This window comes from Mustela lutreola, chromosome 10 (genome assembly GCF_030435805.1).
Source record: "Mustela lutreola isolate mMusLut2 chromosome 10, mMusLut2.pri, whole genome shotgun sequence".
Taxonomy (NCBI): domain Eukaryota; kingdom Metazoa; phylum Chordata; class Mammalia; order Carnivora; family Mustelidae; genus Mustela; species Mustela lutreola.
Genome location: NC_081299.1, coordinates 4,890,591 through 4,912,544, shown reverse-complemented (window position 1 = coordinate 4,912,544; position 21,954 = coordinate 4,890,591). Strand labels below are relative to the sequence as shown.

The following is a 21,954-nucleotide window of genomic DNA, read 5'->3' as shown; positions in this document are numbered from 1 at the left end:
AGAGCTGTGTCGCCTTGGGCTAATGAACCCATCCCTGGGATTCAGTTTTCTCACCCATAAAATGGAGCAGTGCTGCCATGAGTCTTCATGGAGAATTCCAAGTGTTTTGCATTAGGTCTGACACAGCGGGTTGTGCTACTGTTGTTAAGATTGTCGTGCGGTTAGGAGCCCTAGGGCTAACCCCAACAGAGGTGCCGCCCTACGGGGTCTCTCCAGCCAAGTGACCGTGTGTGGTGGCTCCTTGAACCAGGCCCATCTCTTGTCTCCGAGTGATGGGGCCCCCTCGGGCTGTCAGATGTGTCTCCCAAGGCCAGTGAGGGCTCTGTGCCCATAGCTGCCCGAGGATGATGCCCGGTGCTTGTGGGCACAGAGCACCCCACCTGTGTCCTGCTACCTGTCCTTGGGTTTTAACCTGCACCAGGGACCTCGGCTGGGGCCTTTGCAAGGGAGCCTCCCGCTCCACCCCACCCTCCGGCAGAGAATCAGAGCAGAGACAGAGCAAGTCGAGAGACCCACAGGAGCGCACGTCTTTGGAACTGACAGCATTGTTTTAAGAACTTTGTCTCCAAATTAAGAAATCTTTCAGCAATTTGGGATCAACAAACCTTTCTGCTCTGGATTTCCTTCTCAATGCTCCAAGCTAACCTCACAGAAAATTCTCAAGCCTCGCGTCCCCAGATTCCCTGTCCTGGGTGTGCCACGGACTCTGACAACTTCTCCCCATATTATGGCCAGTTTAACGGGGTCTCTGGAGAGCAAACCTCCTCCCGCTTCAGGACGGGTGGAGGAAGGCTGGAAGGAAGGAGGCGTGTGCTGTTGAAAGCTTATCCCTTCTGCTGTCTTTACCCAATTTGGATGCCGGTGGTTGTGGGGCACAGGGAAGACCGGGGGCCACCGGGGGAGGGCCTGGGAGCATCCCCGGGGAGCCTGTCTTCTGGCTGGACATACAGACCTTCCACACCCACCCAACAGATCCAGACCCACCTGCCAGGCAGAGCTCTAGACACTGGAGAGGTAGCAGCAACCACAACAGGCTGTCCCTGCCCTTACGAAGTCTGGGGAGGGGGCGGGAGATGAGAATAGCTAACACCGTGGCAGGGGATGTGGCCCGTGAATTGCAGGAGACGTGCCGCCTGAGAGAAGCCTCACCTAAGAAGACAAGGACATGCTGTACGATCGCATTGATGGGAAGTTCTAGAACAGGAAAAAAGAGTCCGTGGTGGACAGCTAGAATAGGGGAACCTCCAGCGCACAGCGTGGGAAGAGACATGGGTGGGGGGGTTCAGGGGTGACAGGAACACTCTAAATCTTGCTGTGGGCTTGGGTTATGTTGACCACAGCTCATCAACGACCTTGACATTGGTGCCTCCAACTGTTTCCCTGTGTGGGGACTGCACCTCAAAGCAAAAGGAGAACTGCACGTACCTTGACCTGGGGTCAAGAATAATGATACCCATGTTGCCATACTCGGGGGAGGCCAACTGCTGTCTACAGCTCATGTGAAATGCATGAAAAATAAGTAAGAGGGAGGGAAGGACTTACAACAGAGAAAGCAATATAATGTTAGCAGTGGAATCTGAGTGGTCTAAATTCCTTCAACTTTTCTGTATATCTTAATATTTCATAACACAATGCTGGTGATGGTTTGCCAGAGAGGGAGGGAAAGTTAGCTGGGGTATCAGGAAGACTCTGCGGAAGAACTGAGGGATGGAATGGAGCCTGAATCTTATGTCAACCATGGAGGTCCAGCTGGGCTTCCAGGCAGCAGGAAGAGCAGGCGCAAAGGTCCTGGGGCCAGAAAGCTTGACTCAAGTGAGGGGCAGGAAGACATCAGCGTGGCCAGAGAGGGCTAAGGGAGAGGAAGGACAAGGTTGGAGGTACAGGCCCTCATGGCCTGGAAAGGGTTTGACCGCTACTCTAAGTGCCGTACAGATTTATCGAACTGGTTTAAAGCATGAGCCCTGGTATGATTAGGGATATGAGGGGCCCCCTCTGGCTCCTTGGTGAAGAATGGACCATAGACGCAGGATAGACTCGTGCTGGGACAGGAGATGGTGGTGGTTTTAACTTGGTAGTAGTGGAAGAGAAGGGGGGGGGGAATACAGCTGAGACATATTTCTGATGTGGAAGAAGGCTGTGGGCAGAGGATGGGAATCAAGCAAAGCCCGGCTCACGTCCTGGGCAGCAGCGCTGTGGGGGCCGCAGTGGGAAGGTGAGCACATGGAGGAGATCAGGTTCTGCTTTGGCCTTAGGAAGCCCAAGATGCTGATTCCGCATCGGGGCGGGATGCTGAATGGACTGCTGTATGCGGAAGTCTGGCACTTAGCGGCGAGGTCAGGATGTAGGCGTCCATGCAGAGCTAGCAAGGGCAGCCACGAGAGTGCGTGACACGACTCGGGCAGAGAGTGTAGACAGAGAGAAGGCCCAGGGAGCCCAGGGACACACCATCACGGAGGGGTGGAAAAGAAAAGGAGTCTGCAAAAAACAGGCAATGAGGGAGACAGGGAGATTCCCTGACGCAGGAGAAGAGAACATTCCAGAAGGAGGGAATGGCCAACTTGGTAATTGCTGCCTGGAGGTCAGAAAAGCGGATGCAGTGACATGACCTTTGGATTTCACAATCTGGAGGTCGTGGGTGAGCCCGGGGTGTGGCACCCGGCATGGAGGGAAGGAGAGAGAGAGGAGGCGTGGGGTGCGGGGAGGGTGGGCTGGGGCACGTATCTGAGGACTCCTGCTGGACAGGGGAGCATTCTGTTGGGCCAGTAACGTGCCAGAAGTTGATGGGGATAAGGGAGAAGCAAGAAGGCAGAGCTGCGGAAGACCAAAGAAAGAGGTGGGCAGGACTGCTGCGGGTGAGGGCTAGGGGAGGCCGCCAGGTTCCAAAGACTTCGCAAGGGCTGCTCTGCGGGGCTGTGCCCCTTGCTTTGGGCCTGTGTTAGGCTTAGGGCTGTCATCCCCCAGGAGCCAGGTGCCCAGGAAGGTATGGACCCCACTAACAGTCCCCATCACCAAGGAGGACTCCGGTGTGTCTGGAGCAAGAGAGGGGAAAGCCCTCAGGACGCCCTGCCCAGCTTGGGAATGGTGTGGGGATGGCAAGAAGTCTCCGCTGGCCTCGCCAGAGCCCTTCACAGGGAGGACAGCAAGAGAGCCGAGCGGGGAGGAGTGAGGGTCAGAGATACCTGCGTTCGCCCGCACACACCGGTGAGTCTGGAGTGTGTGGGGTCTCGCACGGGAATCACAGTCCCAAAAAGCACTGGACCATCTTTTGGGGGGAAGCAGCGAGGATGGGACCCGAGTTGATCACCTGCCGGGGAAGGTCAGCTTCACCAGCTGGGGGACGTCAGGGGACCCGAGCGAGCATCTGACAGTCACACACAGAGCTCACCAATGGAAGGCCTCGCAGTTACAGGTTCACTCTTATCAAGTTACATCTGAATTTCACTTGCAGCCCTTTGAGTTCTTTCAGAGACAAAATAGAAAGCCTTTTCTTTTGTCTCCGCTTTGGAAGCCACCCTTTCCCCTTTGCTCCAAAGGAGATTAGGATAGAAGGACAGAATGTCAGTTGAAGATTACATGAAAAGGATAATTAAACAAAAGTCCCATATTAAACCCCATCCGGAAGGGAAGCTAAGCGGCTTTTGCCTGCCTGCCACCTTTGAAGGATGCTCTGTCAAAGGGGAGCAGGGCTTGTTTGGCTTGATAAATAAAGATAGTAACCAAACCCTATCGCCCATTGTTCTGCCTTTCCATTAAAGACAATCGCTTAGCCAAGCTGACAACACCCGCCGTAAAGGCAGAAAGCCCTCTGCAGACGGAAGGATTAAGAGACTGACAAGTCCTGGATAATAAGACTAATTAATAATTTCCATCTCCAAGGAGCGACACCGCCTTCTTGCTCTGTCTTCCAGTCTGGTCCAGGCGGCTCGGACCTTGGGGGGCTGAAGGACAGAAGGGGTTTGCAGGACGGGCCAGGATAGACGGCGGCCTGTCCCAGTGGGGCAGGGAGCTGAGGGGACACGGCGAGAGAAGGGGGCATGGGGGTGAGGTGAGAAGCGCATGATGGCAACGGTGTGGAGGTCCCTTTTGCTAGGCCGGCACCAAGTTCCCGCCTGAGACCGCAGGGCCTGTCACCACAAAGGGACATGGGAGGGTCCTAGCATTTTGCCACTTGAGAGCTGGTCTGGAGGACACCTCAGACCTTGCCAGCGACAGGCACCCACACGATCCCCTAGAGCAAAGGCTGCTGGAAATACATGGTGAGGGGCGGTGATCAGAGCCACCATTGCCAAGCACAACCCAAAGACCTCTGTGAGGCTTAGCTCCGTCCACCCCCCCAGGGACCCCAGGAGAGAGAGGTCCTTCCTGCCTGTTTTACAGACAGAGAAGTAAGATTCAAGGAACGTCATTCGCTTGGCCAGCGTCCGTGGTAGGGAAGCACAGAGCTGAATTTAAACCGTGGGCCCTGGGGTGCCTGCAGGCGGCCAGTGGGAAGCCTTTCCTGTGCCTTCAAGGTCTCCCTGCTGGACACCTTCCTGGCCCAGCACGCGGGGCGGAGGGTCCCTCCTCCCCTGAGCAGGCGGTAGAGATTTGCAGGGTGAGGGTCTAGCAGCTGGGACCTGATTGCAGGTTGCTCCCCCGCCCTCAGAGAAGGCCATCAGGATGAGGGAATCTTCTGGAAAATACCCAGTGACTTTCCTTAGAGAGAATAATGGCTGCTTTGGGGCGATGGCCATATTTTTCCGGAGGCTTTAGGTGGGTACGGCAGAGGCCTTGGCATCATAAATTGCAATCAAGCAAAGATGTCTAAGAAGGAAATAATACCCGCTCGGCTGTGCAGCCTGGCAAGGATCCTGAAATCTTAATGGAATTGAGCAATTTTTGCATAGCACCGTAAATTCCTAGTGTCTACCTTATCTTCTCGTCACGTTATTCAAGGCACATTAATGGAAAACAGAGTGGAAGCTGCTAGTTAGAATCGAAGTGGCAGAAGGAGGCGGCCCAGGAATGAGCCCTGGGACACCCCCCACCAGAAGCCCGGAGCCACCTTCTCTACCCCTGCCCCTCCCCTGCCCCGCTGCCAAAGGCCTTCCCTGCTTGCTGGGGAAGCGACTGCTGTGCCCCACCCCCGAGAAGGAACCTGGGTCACTCAGAAGATGGGGTATTGCTCTGTTCCCTGCGCCACCACCTTCCTGTACTTCCCCACTGTCTCCCCTGGGCAGGGGGCTCCTGCCTCCCGCAGCGCCAGGCCTGGGGCTCAGGTACCAACTCGTTTCTCTTCCCTGAAGCATGTGGTGAAATTGCCCCCACGGGGACGGCCGGCCAGGCTGGTGACAATGCCTCCTGCTGCTCTAAGCCCCATCAAAGCCACACGTCCCGGCAAGCCCCACGGAATCGCAGTCCGAGTACCGCGCGACACGTTCCTGGGACCACGTGCAGAGCACGCTCTGCAACGCTCCACGTCCCCGCCACTTCGATCCCGCCCCAGTGACACAGAAAGCCTTCCTGAGCAAGAAGCCTTGAGTATTTTTTATGAAGCTATAATATCTTTCATCAGAAAACAAGATGAAAGAAAGGGAAGGCAGGAAAGAAAGGAGGGGGGAGGGGGGAGGGGGAGGGAGGGGGGAGGCGAGGGGGGAGGCGGGCAGATCTCTTTTGCTGGACTGTCACCTGCCCTGTGGGGATGGCCTGCTGGTGGAGTCCTACTCTGGTAGGACTGGTGGAGATGTCCCCACCACCAGGACGAGCCTGAGGACTGAGGGCTGAGTGTGGCTACGCTCCTGCAGGTGCCTGCTCGGGGCTTCTGGTCCCCTCTGCGACCGGCTCACTTGCAGCACAAGGTCCTCGGTGGGGCCGCACTTCCAGAAGGAGTGAGTGGGAGTCGGGTAGGAGGGCACGTGGGTCACAAGTTACAGAAAGAGTTGATCATTCCCCAGAGAGATTTCAAGTCTTTTGGGGTGGGGGCAAGGGACATTTACAGTGACAACTCGGCCACCAATTCTGGAATGCGTCTCTTTCTGTGTCCTGCTGCAGGGGAGGGTGGCTCGCAGGAGACACCCCTGGTCAACGGGTCCTGAGCGGCTCACGTGCTGGGGGGCCCTGGCTCCAGCCCCTGCACACAGCTTTCTCGGGGGTGTCAGGATCCCGGCTCACAGGTCCCTCCCGGAGCTGTCCCCTGTTGGGCCCCTGCTGTGTGCCAGGAGCCGGCTCTGTGTGCCCACGCAGCAGGCTGTACCTCTCCTATTTCTCAGTGCCAGCCCTGTGCAGTGACACTAACTGTCCCCGTTCACTGAGGAGGAAACGGAGACGCAGAGAGATTGGTGAACCGTGCAGAGGCACGAGGCTACCAGCGGCTTCCCTAGGGGACCCAACTCCACAATTTCAAGGGGTTAAAATAAACACCATCCCAAACAGAGGGCCAGTGGCCCTCATTCTACCACTCCATGCCATGTGGGGGTGCCAAGATGGGCGACGCACTGGGGACAGGAGCAAATGTCCCGTGACCCTGCAGGATGCCTCCCCTGGACCCAACCGTGCCCCCATGTGGACTCTTCGGGGGCAGCAGTGAGCTCTGAGGACCCTACCTGGGGAGGCAGAGGCAGCACAGGGAGCATGTGTTGGAGAGAAATAGACACGTGTGGGGACACACTCACACCCACAGGGGTGTGGCAGTCCGGGTGCTGGGTGAGGAGGCCTGTTTGCCCCCCTGTCCTCTCCCCTGCTGGCTGGGGATGCCTGGTCTCAGGGCACGCCCTTCGGGGTCCCACAGATCTTGCTCTGAGTGAGGAGGCTGAGGGCCGAGGCAGGCAGGGGCCCTGCAGACATGCTGGGGTCGATGGGGTCGAGGCCTGTGTCTGGAGGAGAAGCGGACCCAGAGCTGCTCCCTGGGACTGTCCCCAGCACCGGAGCAAGTGTGTTTCTCCGGGGCCCAGTCTGAGAAGCTGCAGAGCCCGGGGTCAGCCTGGGGAGGCTGCTGGCTCCCGCCTCTCACCCCCGGCTGCCCTTTCAGCCCCCTCCTCCAGGCAGGAGGGGCGCTGCCCCGCGGAGGCAAGGCCATCTCTGGACCCCGAACCCGACCAAGGGATTTCGGGCTTCAGCACGGCCTGCGGGCCTTACCAAGCAGGTGGGGAAACGGGTTCTCACAGCACTTGTGAGGAGAGCCTGAGGCTCTGCCCAAGCAGGAATGGGGGTCTCCTCCCCTAGAAGACAGAGTGCTGTGACTGAGGCCTCCCTCGCTCCTGGGCTGGGGGTTCTAGTGGGGCCAGAGCCGCCAGGAGTTAGCTCCCCGGGAGCTGGTGGCCCACGTGTGTACCCCTCTGGGCTGGCTCCACGTGGGCCCCCATGGCATGGCACTCAGAGCACACGGCATCCCGGCACCTGCCACGACGGGGAGGGGCAGGGCTGGCCGAGCTCAAGGCAAGGCAGGAAGCAGAGAGTGTGGGCCCCGAGCTGCCTCCTCTCTCCTGAGACCTGGGGCTGGGTGCCCAAAGCTGGCCGTCTGTAGCCACTCCTATAGGAAAGGATGCTGCTGGGGCCCTGGGAGACAGAGAGGGCGGCAAGGGGTGTCCTCTGTCGACTCAGTGACTATGGGACTCCGGACAGCCTGGCCTCCCGGCTGACACTGGGTCTACGGTAAGGATCCCATGCGCTGTCCGGCCAGGACTCGGCGCCCATGTGCTCACAGCTTCAGATGCTCAGGTCGTCGGGGCAGAGCAAGACCTCAGCTCCTCCTTGGAACCCAGACACCCGTCCTTCTCCAGTGATTTAGGGACCCCCTATTCCGGAGCCCCCAAAGCCCCCGGGTCCCTGTGCTTGCACGGCGGTGCTTGTGAGCCCACAGGCCTCTGTGCCTGCAGCCAGGGTGGGCCGAGAAGGAGCTTCTTGCTACCCACACCCCAGTGCGCTGGTCTGGGCAGCCCAACAGCCCCCCGAATGGTGGCAGCAGACCGCAGGGACACACCCCCTGTGCCACTCGAGCACAGAAAACATTCATTAAGCATTTTAGAGCACAAGGGCACCACGAAAAGCACTCATCAGAAGCAGAACTAGTTTCCACACGAGCCATACAGAATCTGCTGCAAAGTCTAGCCTGAAAGGGGCTGTTCTCCTTCGGTTGTGGATGGGCAGAACTGCCCAAATGGATGGGAAGGGGGGGCCCGAGAAGGGGATGCAGGAGGCGGCAGGAAGGCCCTTCCCTGAGTGTGAGAAGATCCCAAACAGGAGAGTCTGCAGGCGGCAGGGATGGAGACCGAGAGCCTGCTGCCCGGCTCACCCCAGGAGTGGCCCCCTGGCCAGAGTGGCCACCCGTCCTCCGGCCCCCAGCCGGGCCCAGGGCCACGCAACTACAGGGGTAACCGAGTTTAGGCCACTGGAGGCAGAGGCAAAGGATCGGGGAGCCTGACCCCAGCCAGCTCCAGAGCTGACCAGCGGGGCGGTCCTAGGTCTGGCCCTGCCCTCTCTGGGCCTCCATGTCTCTCTAGGCAATGCAGCGGCTGAGCTCAGGGGAGCCAAGGGGTCCTGGCAGCTGTGACACGCAGAGGCTGGGGAGACATGATGTGACAAAGGAGGCAGGTATCCTGGCCAGCAGCCGGGGCTTCAGGGGAGGGACCAGGCTGGCTTCCCGGGAGCCCGGGGACAAGTCCCAGGGCAAATCTCCCAAAGGCCCTGAGCCAGCTGGGCAGATAACTCTGTGTGGCGCACACGGGTCGTGACAATGACCTCATGAACCGTGGGGCTTCACTCCCCTCCCCTCTGCCTCCTCACTCGACTCGCTGCTCACATCTTCATAAAATATTTACCAGCTGGAGAGCGGCAGGGTAGCTCTCTCCCTGGAAAACTGGATCACTCCAAAACTTTTCAGTGATGTGTCGGCTCCTGTCCCCCGCCTGTCCCCGATCCTCTGCTGACCTCCTGCCCCAGGTCATAGGCTCTCTCACGCCTGGTCCTCGGGCGGCCGGCCCCTCTCTGCCTGCTGAGGCTCTGTGCTGGGCTATGGAGAGACGAGGGGTGCAGATCCCTCCGTCAGGGACCTCACGGTTGGGCGGCAGAGGAAAACCAGGTCTGCGTGGTCAGAGGGCCCTGCGCGTTAAGCGGCCTGGGGACAAACGGTATCCGTTCGGGATCCCAGAGGCTGCGCTGGCTGCTGGGTTGGCAGGGCAGTGGGTGTGGCAGTGGGACTGCCCCATCAACAAACTCTCTTTTACCCAGAAGCCCTCCTCCCTCTCCCTGCTCCCTCTCAGGAGGGCTCCCCTTGTCCCCTAGCCCCTCACACCCCTCTTGCCTTGAGGGGCGTGGCCAGCAGCTGGTGGCTTCAGGGGACCAGGCTGGCTTCCCCGGGAGCCCGGGGACAGGCTGGGTGCGGCCTGCTTCCTGAGCTCCTGCCTCAGCCCCTGTCCCGACCCCCTCATCCCCCGCTGCGCCCAATCCCTTTTCCTGGTAATTGGTATCAGAGGCAAACCTGGGCCGATTTCCATCTGGGCCAGAGTCTCGTGGCTTCTTTCCTGTTTAATATCAGAGAAATTAACCTGGTCACACTGTCATTATCCTGGTGTTGTCATTAGCACTGGAACAAATTCCTCTGAGCGGCGCCGGCTGCCGCAGCGGCTGTCCGGCGCATGGGGGATGGGCGCCCCGCTAATTGCTTTGGCCTTTGCTCCTCAACCTCTACTGCCCAGCCTGGGCTGGGGGGCAGGAGCCCTCACCCCTGTGTGTGCCCCTCCTGTCACCTGCTCACAGAAACGGGGCGATGCTCTGGACTGACAACTCCCTGGGGCTGGGAAGAGAAAATAAAGGGGCCCAGGTCTGCCCTTAAGCGACCAGTTCCTGTGATACTTCCTTTGGGGAGAAGGGGTCCCCTGCCAGCTGGAAGTAACAGACCCAGAGGGACGAGAATCACCCCCGGTGTGTCTCTAGCATACGGTGGCCAGGACCAAAGCATGGGGGGGTGGGGCTGGGACAGCTGCCAACCTGCACCCCACCCCGGGGCCCCCCAGTTCTCTCCTGGCCCCAGAAACCAGGCAAGAGGAGCCGAATTGGAGTGAGTGGAATCCCGCTTCGAGGGGTAATGAGCACACCCTACGGCAACCCGCCCGTGTCTGATTTGAGGAAAGTAAATCTAGTGGGATTAGAAAGCCACAGGCCGTGATGGGATCGGAGGAGACAGGCGGAGGTGTGGGTGTGGGAGGGCAGGCCCGGAGGACAGAGCACGCCCCGGAAGAGCAGAGAGCCAGGCTGCAGGGAAAGCTGGCTGGCAGGAAGCCAGCTGGGGCACTGCTGCAAAAGGGCAGTGGGCAGGCCGGGAATCAGACTCAGGAATGTGTGCCCATGAGGTGTTTCGATGGGACAGGAACCATAAAGCAAAACAGCCAAACTGGGCCCTGGGGCCTTGGGAAGCCCAGGAAGGAGAGGACCGGGCTGCAGGCTGCTCAGGCTGAAAATATTTTTCGGCGGCCAGAGTGTGACCCCAGGGACACAAGGACAGGCTCCCATTTCACCGGATCCCTGCGTGCAAGGTGGGAGCCCCACACACTACCCCCGCAGCCAGGTCGAAAAAAACCCTTTTGTGTTGACAAGACGAGAAGTATCATCCCATGACCATGTGGGGGGCCCTTTCACAAGAACGTGAGGCCGAGTGATCAGGAAACTGGTCCTTCTAGGCCGGCCTCCCGGGGAGACAAACCCCGGAAACTGACAGCGGGGCAAGATGTCAGGGAAGCCGTGTCTTTGCAAATCAGCACATCCTCGGACAATCTCAGGCGTCATCCGCTAATGAACTTGCTGAACCACAGACAATTATTTCTGGAACTGAGGGAGATGGGCAAGGGCTTGGAGGCAGGGGCTGGGCTGAGCCTCTGTGTCCACATCGAGATGGCTCTGGGCCCCGCAGATACCTTCCAGGCCACCTTCCCTGGGACCGAGGCCCATCACACATCCCTGCTCCCTGAATGCACATCGTGACACTGGGGGCTGTTTACTCTCTGCCAGACCCCTCCCAACCGCACTGCCAAGCCAGGGAGATCCTCCAGCCCGGGGGCCCTTGAACCGATGTGGGTGCACAAAGTGGAATCATAGCAGGCAAGGTCAGAGGCAGCAAAGCCTGGGGAGAGGCAGGAGGAAGAAACTGGGGCACCTGGGCCTGGCCCCTGGAGGCTGGGGCCCGCAGAGAGCCACTGAGGATCAGAGGACAAGCTTTCCAGAGGACCCAGGTCCAGCCCGACTGAAGGATCCCTCAGCACCTCTCCTCAGCAGGATGACCACCGATGACCACTCAGCCACACTGTGTGCGAGCACCACGGACACGGAACTGGCAGCCAGGCAACCCTAGGGGGGCTCCTCCAGCCCCTTCTCCGTCCCACTGCAGGGCACACATCACAAATCACTGCCCAGACTCCTCTCTGCTGAGCCACGGGCTCCTCCTCTCCCAACAGCCATTCCGATCAACCCGACTGGCGCTGGCGTGCCTCCAGAGCCGATCTTCCGCAAGTGCCAACGACTGACTGACCCGCACGAAGAAACGGACATGCAGCTCTCAGCCCACAGGCATTTTGCTGTCAGGGGCAGAGGGCTCGGCCTCCTTTCTGTCCTCATCAAGAGGACACCCCGTTAGCTCCTGGTGGGGCTTTGATCTCCTGGGGCAGGAAAGACTGCCCCCCCCCCCACGAGGCTTCTCCCCGTCCTGGCACCTGACGGCGCACCGGGCTGGCCACACACCTGGCCTCCGCACCCCACGCCGACGCCCCGAGGAGAGCTGGCCGCGACGCCCCGGCCCCAGGCCGCCGCACGCAGGAGCCCCACGCCCGCGCAGCTCCCTCCACAGACATTCCCCGGCACCGGAGACGGAAGAAGAACCCAGTCCCAGCCACCTACCTGAAGGAGCCAGTAGCACCTCCGGTGGAAGGTGGGGATGATGGAGGAATGGACATAGCAGCCGTACAAGCACTAGGGAGAGAGGAAAAACGAGAATTCAGTTGGAAAGAGGGAAGGAAGGGAGAGAGACGGCGCAACAGAGAAGGAACGAGAAAGGGCCACGGACGCTGCCGGCACCCAGGGAGGCTGAGGGTGGGCAACTCTGTTCCGGGGCCAGGATAGGGTCTGTATCTAAAAAGCACTCGCGGGCCAACACCGATGGACGGCCGGGGTGCTTTCCCTTTTGGGGGCCCTTAGAGGCATGGAAGGACCCAGAAAACCCCGGGCACCAGGACAATGCACATACATATGCATTTTGTCTATAATTTTAGGGGCTTGGAGTTACCCTTGGAGTTCATTCACAGAGCCTAGGTTAAGACCCCTCGGTGTGTGGGGAGAGAATGAACCTATCTGGAATTGATCCAAACACGCACACACCCACGCACGCATGCACCCACGCACGCACCCACGCACGCACGCACACACGCACGCCACACTCTAGACCTTCCCTGGTCAAGGGCGTCGTGCCAGGCAACCCTGACTGGTGGGACCTCTGAAGCTGATGGGGGACGGGTGGGGGGCAACGCTTCTAGGACTGCCCTCGGGAGGCCAAGGGGCCCCTTGTGCACACCCCACTTGCTGGCTTTTAATTAGTTTGTTCATTCACATTTCTGTTTGTTGTAAGGTTAAACTGCATCTTTGGCAGATGGTTTTGGAGAATCAGGAGGGTGTGTGCGTCGGGGGCGGGGGGAGGCAGTGGGACGCGACACTTGGACCCGGCTATGTGGAGCATCCCGGTGTATGGTGCACACAGCACTGGACACTGTGGGGACCGGCCTGAAGGTAGAGGCGGGGAAGGGGGACCGGTGAGAACAGCCCTTCAGGTGCCTCTGAAAACCCAGCTCTGAGAGTCTCAGGGGAACAGGATGATGCCTTTTCTTTTGTGGCCTCGAATTCCAAACCAGAACACTGTCTTGCCATCTCCTGCAGTTTCCCTGGCTTCCCAAAGCACAGATTCCCGAATCGGTGGGGTAGAAAGTGAAGGCAGGGCCCTGGAGCCTCGCAGGCCCAGGATGAGCGAGGTCTCCGCTTCACCTCTCAGTGCTCATTTGAACCTCAGCACAGCACCACCCCCTGCCCCTGGCACCGGTGCTACAGGGAGGACCAGCCAGCAGCTCTGTATTTAAAACACCCCCCAAAAGACTGAGTGCGATCTGGTTCTACTAGGAGTCCGTTTGAGCCCTGCCTGTCTGATTAGCAGAGTTGAAAGAGAAATCAGTTTGGACTATGGGATTCTGGCTGTAAGGAAATCAGATTTCCAATATGTTAGAACTTTTACAGATTGCTGTCAGCTGGGACTAAACCCCATATAAACCAACCAAACAAAGCGGAAATTAATTTAAACGATTCTCTTGCAATTCTTGCCCACAAAGTGTGTTTATTATTAAGAAGCCAATATTCTTTCCTGACTTTTCTGGTTTTTAATCCACTGCATTTTCACTTTTATTTCTGATAACTCAGTCCTCCTTGCCGAAGGAGACCTCTGTTTGGACGTTTCCTGTGAGCACTTGTTTGCCACAAAGGAGCAGCTCACCTGCAACTGTAATCAGCTCTTTTCCTTTGGGATTTGCATGTCCTCATGGGCAGTTTCATTACTCTGACTCACAGAATGAGCCAAATGGAGAGAGACGTGAATTGTTGAGAGAAGAACTCTCTCCTGTTTCTTTGAAATAAAAGGCTACACATCTGCTTTTTCCCACTGTTCATTCCTTTTGAGGGTTTGCAGACACCCCCCCCCCCCACCTGTCTCCCTCTCTTTCCACTGTCTTTTCTTGAACTTGAAAAGAACGTGGTTGATGGGCAACCCCGTCCACCCCCCGTCACTGCTGATCTGCCTGGGCTGGGCTGTAGTGTCTTTGAACCACACATGAGGACCCACCAGGAATTTACCCAAAGCCTACTTCGTGCTCCTCCTGAGAGCCCACAGGAAGGAGACAGCGCGCGCCCGCTCTCCCCTGAGCCACCTCAGCACCCAGGGGCAGCCCCCCCTGTCCAGAACTGCCCAGTACCAGCCAATAAGCAGGATGATGGTAAAAGGAAACATCGCCATTTCTGCAACAAGGCTCCTGCATTTTAATCAGAGGAACGCGCGGGGCCTCACTCAGAACCCAGCTACTCTATTTTTAGATAGGACTCTAACCACCCTGGTGATCTGATGTCTCTGGTCTCCACAGATGAGAAGCACGATCTAGGAAGGCTGGAGACAGGAAAGCAGACCCCTGAGAGAGAGCGAACCATGTCAAATAGCATCCAGGGAGGGAGGAAAAGCCCCCAGAGAGCCCCAAGGACTCAGGAGCCCAACAGCATTGACCCCCTCCCCATGTTGCTAAGCTCTGCATGAGCTCCCCATGACGCCGGGTCTCCCCTGGCTCCCTGCCTAGCTGTCCTTCCAGGACTGGGAGCTCCCGGAGGCAGGGAGCCCCTGACCCCTGAATGAAGATGGCCAACAACTGTCCTGCTGGTCTCCACAGGAAAGTACAGGAAAGGACCCAAAGTCAGTAAATATTGCATTTTTGCTTGCGGTATTCCAAAGGCCCAGGTCTTTAAACCACATGCTAGAAAAACATCCTGGAAAATGCCTCCAAATTTAGGGCTAAGCTTCAGTTTCAGGGAACTCTGAGTCATGTCGAGTGCCTGGTTGACAGTCCTTGTGGGGAAGGAAACTTCCAGTAACCCACCTTGGTGAGCTGGAGTCAGCAAAGAGGGGCTTCTGGAGAAACAGGTCCTACCTGGGGTGGGGACCTGCTGGGAGGGAGGGTCCTTGTCCTTCTAGGCTGTGAAAAGGGCACCTTCCTCCTCCTGTCTCGTGGGTGGCTGTGGGGGTCAAGGGCTGATGCCCGAGTGGGTGCCGGGAGCATCGCAGGGGCAGTGGGAGAGGGGGCCAAGGGGCTGGGAGCTTCAAGATGAGCACAGCTGGCTGAGGGAAGCAATGGGGAAGGAGTGACAGTCCAGCAGCAGGAAAAGCAGCTGGGGACAGCAGGAGAGACAGATGCTGGGTTGAGGACATTGGGAGGGATTAGAGTAGAACAGGCAAGGCGGGGCATGAGGTCGGTCCAGGTCCGGGAGGTCAGGTCCGGTCACAACAGCCATGGGGGCCACAACAAGGAGCTTGACTTTGTTCTGGGAATCAGGAACAGATCTGCATTTCGTCAACTCAGTGCGGCACAGCGTGGCCTGGGGACAGAGTGGCAGAAGGTGAGGGCCCGGGACGAGCCCTGTGAGCCCAGAGACCCACTGGCACTGGATGGCAGTGGCAGCAGGACAGGTGTGGAGGGGTGACCACACTTGCTGGGTGTAAGGGCATCTGCCCAGCCTCCTGGCTGCACGGACAGGTGTGTGTGTGTGTGTGTGTGTGTGTATGTGAGGGCAGGGGACAAGTGGTCCCATGCCCAAGACAGGAGACCCCAGGGGAGCAGCAGCCTGGTGGGGGACAGGCTGATTTCACATTTCCATTTGGTGAGGTTGAGGAGCTCCTAAGATCCCCAAGTGGAGATGCGGGGTAGAGTAAGGTGCAGAGGTCTGGTGCTCGGGTAGGGTTGGAAGCAACAATCGGGGACAGGGACGGTGTTGGGAGGCAACAGAGAAGCCCGGGAGGGGGTGTCCGTCCAGGCTGGCTTCTCCAGCACAGAGCCAAGCCTTCAGGTACACGGAGCGGGCGTGAACTTGACGGTACTCAGCTCATGACTGGCCTGGCTCGCCCTGGGCCCCCACATCCTGGCCCTCCCCACTTCCGTTGACGGCGCACCTCCCCAGCCGGCCCCACAGCCCGGATCCCAGACTCTCCCGCCAGGTCCCTTTGTGCCCGCGTCCTCGCTCTGCAGCTCTTTGTCCACGACAATGTCCTCCCCAATCCCCCTGGGGACTAACTGCACACGGTTTCACGAGGCAGCCCTTCAAACCCACTCCTTTCCCTCCTACTAATCAGAAAAGCAATCAAGTTGGTCTGTACTGATCTGTGTTTGACAAATTCTTGGTGCTTTTTGATCAGGCCTGGGGCTCCCCTTGGGCCTCTGTGGGTTGAGTTTTCTGTTTGGGGGCCATGACAGGGTTGGAGGGAGAATCACTTCCCAGAGCAGGTGGCTATAGCTGTGTGTGTGTGTGTGTGTGTGTGTGTGTGCGTGCATGTGCGTGCGCGTGTCAGCGTGAGGTGTGTGTGCACAGGAGTTGGGGGGCTGTGCAGGAAAGCGTGCTGGGAGCCCCTTGTTTATGTGTGCATGCAGCGAGAGAAAGAGAGAAAGCAACTAGCTATTTATAGGAAACTCAAGAGAACTTCACCCCTAGCTGGAAACAACTTTCAAATTCGTTATATTTGCGGAATTAAGGTCTGACGGCTTCCCTTGAATGTGACAGCTGAGCAGGGAGGAATTTTTCTCTTAAATACTCAAAATTGCTTTTCTGACACTATGGGGCTTTTTTCCCTTTCTTAAATAAAAAGGAAAGATGAATTTACAGGGACACCAATAGGAAACAGGAGCTCCCTTTAATTCAAAATACACGCTTCCTATAAAGGGCACACTGACTGCAAATCTTCTCCAATGGATTTCACCCCAATGCACTCAGGTGCTGGGAGCCCCCCTACCTGCCAGACAGTACGACAGGCCTCAACACCCAATGGCCTCAGTCGGTGAAAGAGGGGACCACCTCTGGGTGCTGAGCAAAGCTTTGGTGGTCGGGGCACTGGGACACTGTGGGACGCCTCTCCTTTCTGTCCAGCTCTCAGTGGCTTTGTGTGACCAGCTGATTCTACTCCTGCCTCCCCCTCCTCCCCTCCTCCAGGAAAAGCTCAAGCCTCTGTGGTCCCCTCCACTCTCTGCTGAGGCTCCAGAACATGGATGCACCGTCCTCAGCCTGACCTCGCGCCTCTCATTCCCTCACTCCCCTCCCGCCGTCCCACTGCCTGTGCCAGCCCCTCCCAGCCTGAGTGCCTGTAGGTTCTCCCTCCCCCAGGAAGCCCCTCCTGACCAGGCCCGTGGAAGGCGTCCCAGGAAAAGGACTCCCAGGGTCCTGGGCAGCCATGAGGTGTGGATTCTGCCCCAAATGTGATACACACCACGACTGTTGTCCGCGGGCCTGTCCCCTACATCACAGAGCTGGCACTTTCCATAAAGGGCCAAAGAGAAAATATTCTTGGCCCGTGAGTCAGACGGTCGCTGTTACAGCTGCTCAGTCCAGCCTTTATAGGTTATTATATAACCTTAACCCTAACCATAACCCCAACCCCACAAAACCTTAATCACAGATATTGTAATTTGAATTGTGCGTGATTTCACATGTCATGAATGTTATTCTTCATTTTAATTCCCCTCCAACCATTATAAAATGTAAAAACTGTTCTTAGCTCGAGCAATATGAAAATAGGTGGTGGGCCACCTCTGGCCTGTGGGCCCCAGTTTGCTAACTCTTGCCCCCCCCCCCCCGCCAGACTGGGAGGAACGTGAACTGCATTGTCGTCTTTTGCAAAATTCCACACAGTGATTCCCACACAGCAGGTGCTCAATAAACTGAGTCCACGCACTCAGGGCACGGATGGGGCAGCGGAGACCTAGATGGAAAGGAAGAGTTTGCGCACGTACCAAAGCCACACGACCCAGGAGAGTACAGGCCAGTCCCGTCTCCCTCCACTGTCCACGGCAGCTTTCACAGAACTTGGGTGTCTCTAAAACTGGACTCAGCTGTTGTTGCTTGTTTTCTGGGCCTCAGTACGTTGGTGTATCACCCTAAATGCCTCATAGGAGATTAGTCGACTCTCTGGCACGGGGCTTGGACCAGAGCACTTCTTGGCTCTGGTGGAAGACCCCCCAGTGAAAGAAAACATGGCTTCCTGTGCCTGCCAGGCACCTTCTTATTCACTAAGCAGAGTTCAGTGGGATAAGGTCCGGAAAGCTGAAAGCTCAGTATTGGGGACCTACAGGCGCGTCGGCCCTGTCTCTCAGAGGAGCAGCGCAGCTCTGCGGCCTTGGCTGCCAGTGGAATTTCTTCCCTAGAGCAAACATTTCATTCTGTTTCTGGACCTCCTCCCACAAGAGGCAGGGAAACCCCAAAGCCAAGGTTTGCTGTTGACCTCCCTCTCTGGGGAAGTGTGAGCCCAGCATCCTACTCCACGGGTCCCCAGCTTTGCTCGCCAGACCCCTCTAGAGCGGCGGTACCCCACACGACAGCCACGAGCCTTGTGTGACTGTTCAAATTCAAATTCAAATCTGAATTCAATAGAAGGAAATAACGTTGAAACTTCACCTCCCCAGCCACTAGCCTCACTTCAAGGGCTCAACGGCCACACGTGGTTAGCGGCTACCACGTGGGATGGTATGGAATGTTTCGTCATCACAGAGCGCTCCGCTCGACCCTGCAGCTCCAGAGAACAAGCGTGGAGATGCAGTGCTGAGACGTCTGGCCGAGATTCTTGGAGCCTAAGACCCCAGTGGTTGGGATCTGGGGGGACCAGGGTTTGGGGGAAGATGGCGCATGGGGGTTGGGACTTTTGGACGTTGGCTCCACTTTGGGGGGTTGGAATATCTGCAGGTGGGTACCTGCCATTCGCCCCAGGCCGGCTTGAACCCATCTGCAAGTGCCTCCCAGGGTCCCCGAGCCACCACAGAAAAGCTCGCTCCCTGACTCTCCCCCACCGAGAGCCTTCTCGAATGCAGATGCAACACCTGCTCTGTCCTCAGACTGGGGTGTTTATGGCACACAGCTGCTTAGAACCCCCAGAGCTGGGTTAGGCCTGTGTCGAATCCCCAGAGCTGGGTTAGGCCTGTGTCGGCAGCCCCTGGGCTCCCCCAGTGGCCTGGCCCCACCTCCCTCCCACTGGGGAGGGGATGGTCTGCACAATGACCGTCAGAGTGAAAATAGATTTTCAGGTGCCTGGTTTATCTCACACACTTGAATCTGATGTTCACATGACAGAGATGAAGAGTTTTGAAAACGTGTCACGGTATGAAGGAGACAGAAGACAAAGAGAAGGGAGGGGGGAATCCACCCAGAAGATGACGATTTAATCCTGCTCTGAAGTGACGAAGGCGCGAGCGGCCATTTGTTCAGGATATTCTGGCTGGGGCAGGAGGGAGGCCGTGCCCGGGCGGATGGAGTGACAGCCAGGCCCTCCAAGAAGGGCACCCGGGGCCAGGCTGGGCCTTGTCTCAGCTGTAAGAGAAGGGCGGGGAGCTGGAATTTCCCGTAAACAGGTTCCCGCTGTTGACCCTGGGCCTGTCCTGAGCCCAGGGCCTCCACGGTCCCTTAGTCTCCCCTATGGAGAGAGGGACAAGCAAACCAACAAAAACAGATCAAAATGGGCCCGATGCTAAGCACAAGGTGCCCCAGGAGCGAGTGTGCCGGAGGCCGGGGGTGGGGGAGGGAAGAAGATGTCTCACGCGGACGGTCCGCCAGGTCCCCGAGGAGGAGGTGACATTTGTGATGAATCGGAAGGGGTGAGTCGCAGTAGCTGGGGGATCCCAGGGGAGAAGGCCAGGGCAGTGGACAAGAGAAGCAGGGGGATAGGTGGCCGAGTCGGCCAACCGCAGGCTGTTCTGCCGTCTCCCCCACAGGACCCGTGATGAGCGGTCGGCAGATGGCCTTGTGCGGAAGCTCAGGCCTTGTGACTCTCACGGCTCTGCCCTGCTGCACTGGCCCAGACTCTGCCTGTCGAAGCAGGTTTCCTGGAAGGACTGCGGAACTTTGAAAATTCGAGGCACAAGTGCAGAGGCAGGATGAGAACTTGGGATCTGACCCCATCGGCTCTCCCTCCCTCCCTCTGCCTCTGTCTCTCGTTGCTGCGTGTCTTCCTGGTACTTTCTTTTCTCTCCCTGCAGCTGGGTGGCTAGTCAGAGTCCCATCCGGCCAGTGGGACTCCAGAGGCACCGAAGTGTCTTGCCTGCCTGGGCTATGAGCCAGCGGCCCTGGGACTCTCAACGGAGCAGGAAGGCCCCTGAGGCAGGCAGAGCTGTAGGGCTCTCAGGAGGGGTAAACACAGTTTCTTTGCCGCCAAATCTTGGACATCCTGGGACAAGCAGGTGCTCTCCAAGGAGCAGGTGAAGGAAAAACCCTCTGGTACCTTCCAGATCTCACCAGACCAACAGCAGTTACTGCAAGGTACGCAGTCTGCAGCTCTCCTGGTGCCCTGAAAGCTGGAACAGATCCCAGAAGGCACTAGAAGGTCTCTTGTGAAGGCACTTGCGGGGAGAGGGGTTGGTGGTGGTAGTGACATGGACGCTCTCCTGTCCCTCGTCTCTAGCTCTACGTTGTCCCACAGGGAGACACCTGGGGAAGGCCCAGGCTGGGCAGGCTAGCAGTTTATCCAAGGTCACATGGCTGGGAAGAGGCAGAGGGGGACTCTGCCCTCTGCTTGGCTGACCCTACCCGGCAGGCCAGGCCCTGGCAGCTTCTCTCAGGCGTCCGTGCCCATGGCTGAGGGTCAGGCCTTCTGCTGGGCCTGCCTGCGTCAAAGACAAAGGGGTGAAAGCCCAGGCTGCTCCCAGGATGGTCCTCACTGAAGGTTTTGGTTTGTATTAATCTAAGATTAGGCCAAATGATTCAATTCGCATGCTGCCTGCAAAAGCACTGGGCCTCAGAACTTGTTAAATAGTGAATTGCTTTTAAAATTAGTTTGAGCTAAATGGATTGCAGTCTGGTTTGGCCTCCGGGTTGGGTGACAGGAGAAATCTGGAATAGTAGATCATCACTGACCCCATCTCCATCCTGGCCTCTCTCCTAAGATAGGCAACAGCGGCCTCTCCCAGTGTGGCCGCGGCCCCACCACCGCAAAGGACTGAAGCCAGGAAGCAAGGGGGCTGGCTGGGCCCCCCGACCTGGGTGCCGGTGAGTCACACAGGCAGGTCCCAGTCATGGTCATGCTTAGGTCGCCCAGTGGGACCAGACCCTTCCTTGGAGAAAACCCCTTAGCCCTGTACCTTCTCTGGTAAGGGGGGCCCTCTGGGCAGAGGTAGGCAGTCTTCCAAAGATTCATTCTCCACGGTCTCGATGAACTCTTCCTCCCTGAGACTGGCTACCTCCAGGCATGGGATCCTGGCAGCTGACTCTCCGGGGACATTAAATCAGTCTTTCTGCCGACTCATAGAGAGTCTCCTATGCTTCGTGCTATAGGTGACCTGGGGGAGGGGAGGAGTCCAGAGGCCTCTCCATTACTCTGGAAGAGGCTGGGATGTGCCCTCTCTGCAGACCTGGGAGCTGGGGGTCAGAGATACCAACTCCTCACCCAAGGTCATATGGACGTGTTAGAGTTCGAATCTGAACCCTGGGATTTCACCCCCATCTCACGGGCCGAAGTTTTGGTGCATGGCCAGAGGAACACAGGGGACCAGGTGGCCCAGTTTGGCTGCCGAGCTCGGATCCCCAGAGCTGGAGGAATCAAGGGGCAGACAGAAAGGGATGGGGCAGCAAATTTTGTAAGGCTGGTGGCTTCCTGCCCTGTCCCCAAGACAGGCGGTGTGCGAAAGAGGGGGCCAGAATGGGGCAGTGCTTGGCAGGCTTGGGGCATGTGTGGACCCCGCCCCATCGTCTTGCAGGCAGCTCTGTGGACCCCCAGACCCTGGGGACGGGAGTGGCCCTGGGCACCGGCATCAGCAGGAGCTCAGTGGAGGGGCATGCAGGGGCAGCAGCACACTGGGCAAGGAGAGAGAGCCAAAGAGACCCTCCAGTTGGGGGGTCTGGGGGCGGGAGGAGGAGCCACTGTCTCCCTCCCCAGACCTCAGAGTCCCTGGGTCTGGGTGAGGAGTAGAGCGAAATTCTCGGAGGTGCTATGGGTGGATGATGGGAAGGGAGGCTCCCAACATCTCCACAGAAAATTCTAGATCATCTTTCTAGCCCACGGGCCCTTTAGGTCTCTGGTAAAGGGACCTGAAGGGGAAAATGAGCAGGAGGGGTGAGGGGACAGCGTGAATTCTGAGAAGCCCCCTCTGCACCAGCCTCTTCCGGGAATCAGAGCAGAGCAACACGGCCCGATGGGTGCTGGCACCCCCGTGCCCCGCCCCCGCCTCTGCT

General features: G+C 58.0%; 1 protein-coding gene across 15 annotated transcripts in view; it reads right to left on the bottom strand.

Moving 5' to 3' along the window:
- The window catches only part of CAMTA1 (calmodulin binding transcription activator 1), an 815,661-nt gene that overhangs the window by 223,388 nt on the left and 570,319 nt on the right, over nucleotides 1–21,954 (bottom strand). For 13 of the 15 annotated variants that reach the window (XR_009345336.1, XR_009345329.1, XR_009345330.1 and 10 more), the window contains one exon: nucleotides 11,863–11,934. The exons of the other annotated variants lie outside the window; for them this stretch is intronic. Coding sequence is in view for 6 of the 13 variants with exons in the window: in XM_059137385.1 (XP_058993368.1) it covers nucleotides 11,863–11,934 (72 nt within the window). In the remaining 7 variants the exon portion in view is untranslated. The remainder of the gene's footprint in view (nucleotides 1–11,862; nucleotides 11,935–21,954) is intronic. 15 annotated transcript variants of the gene reach the window in all.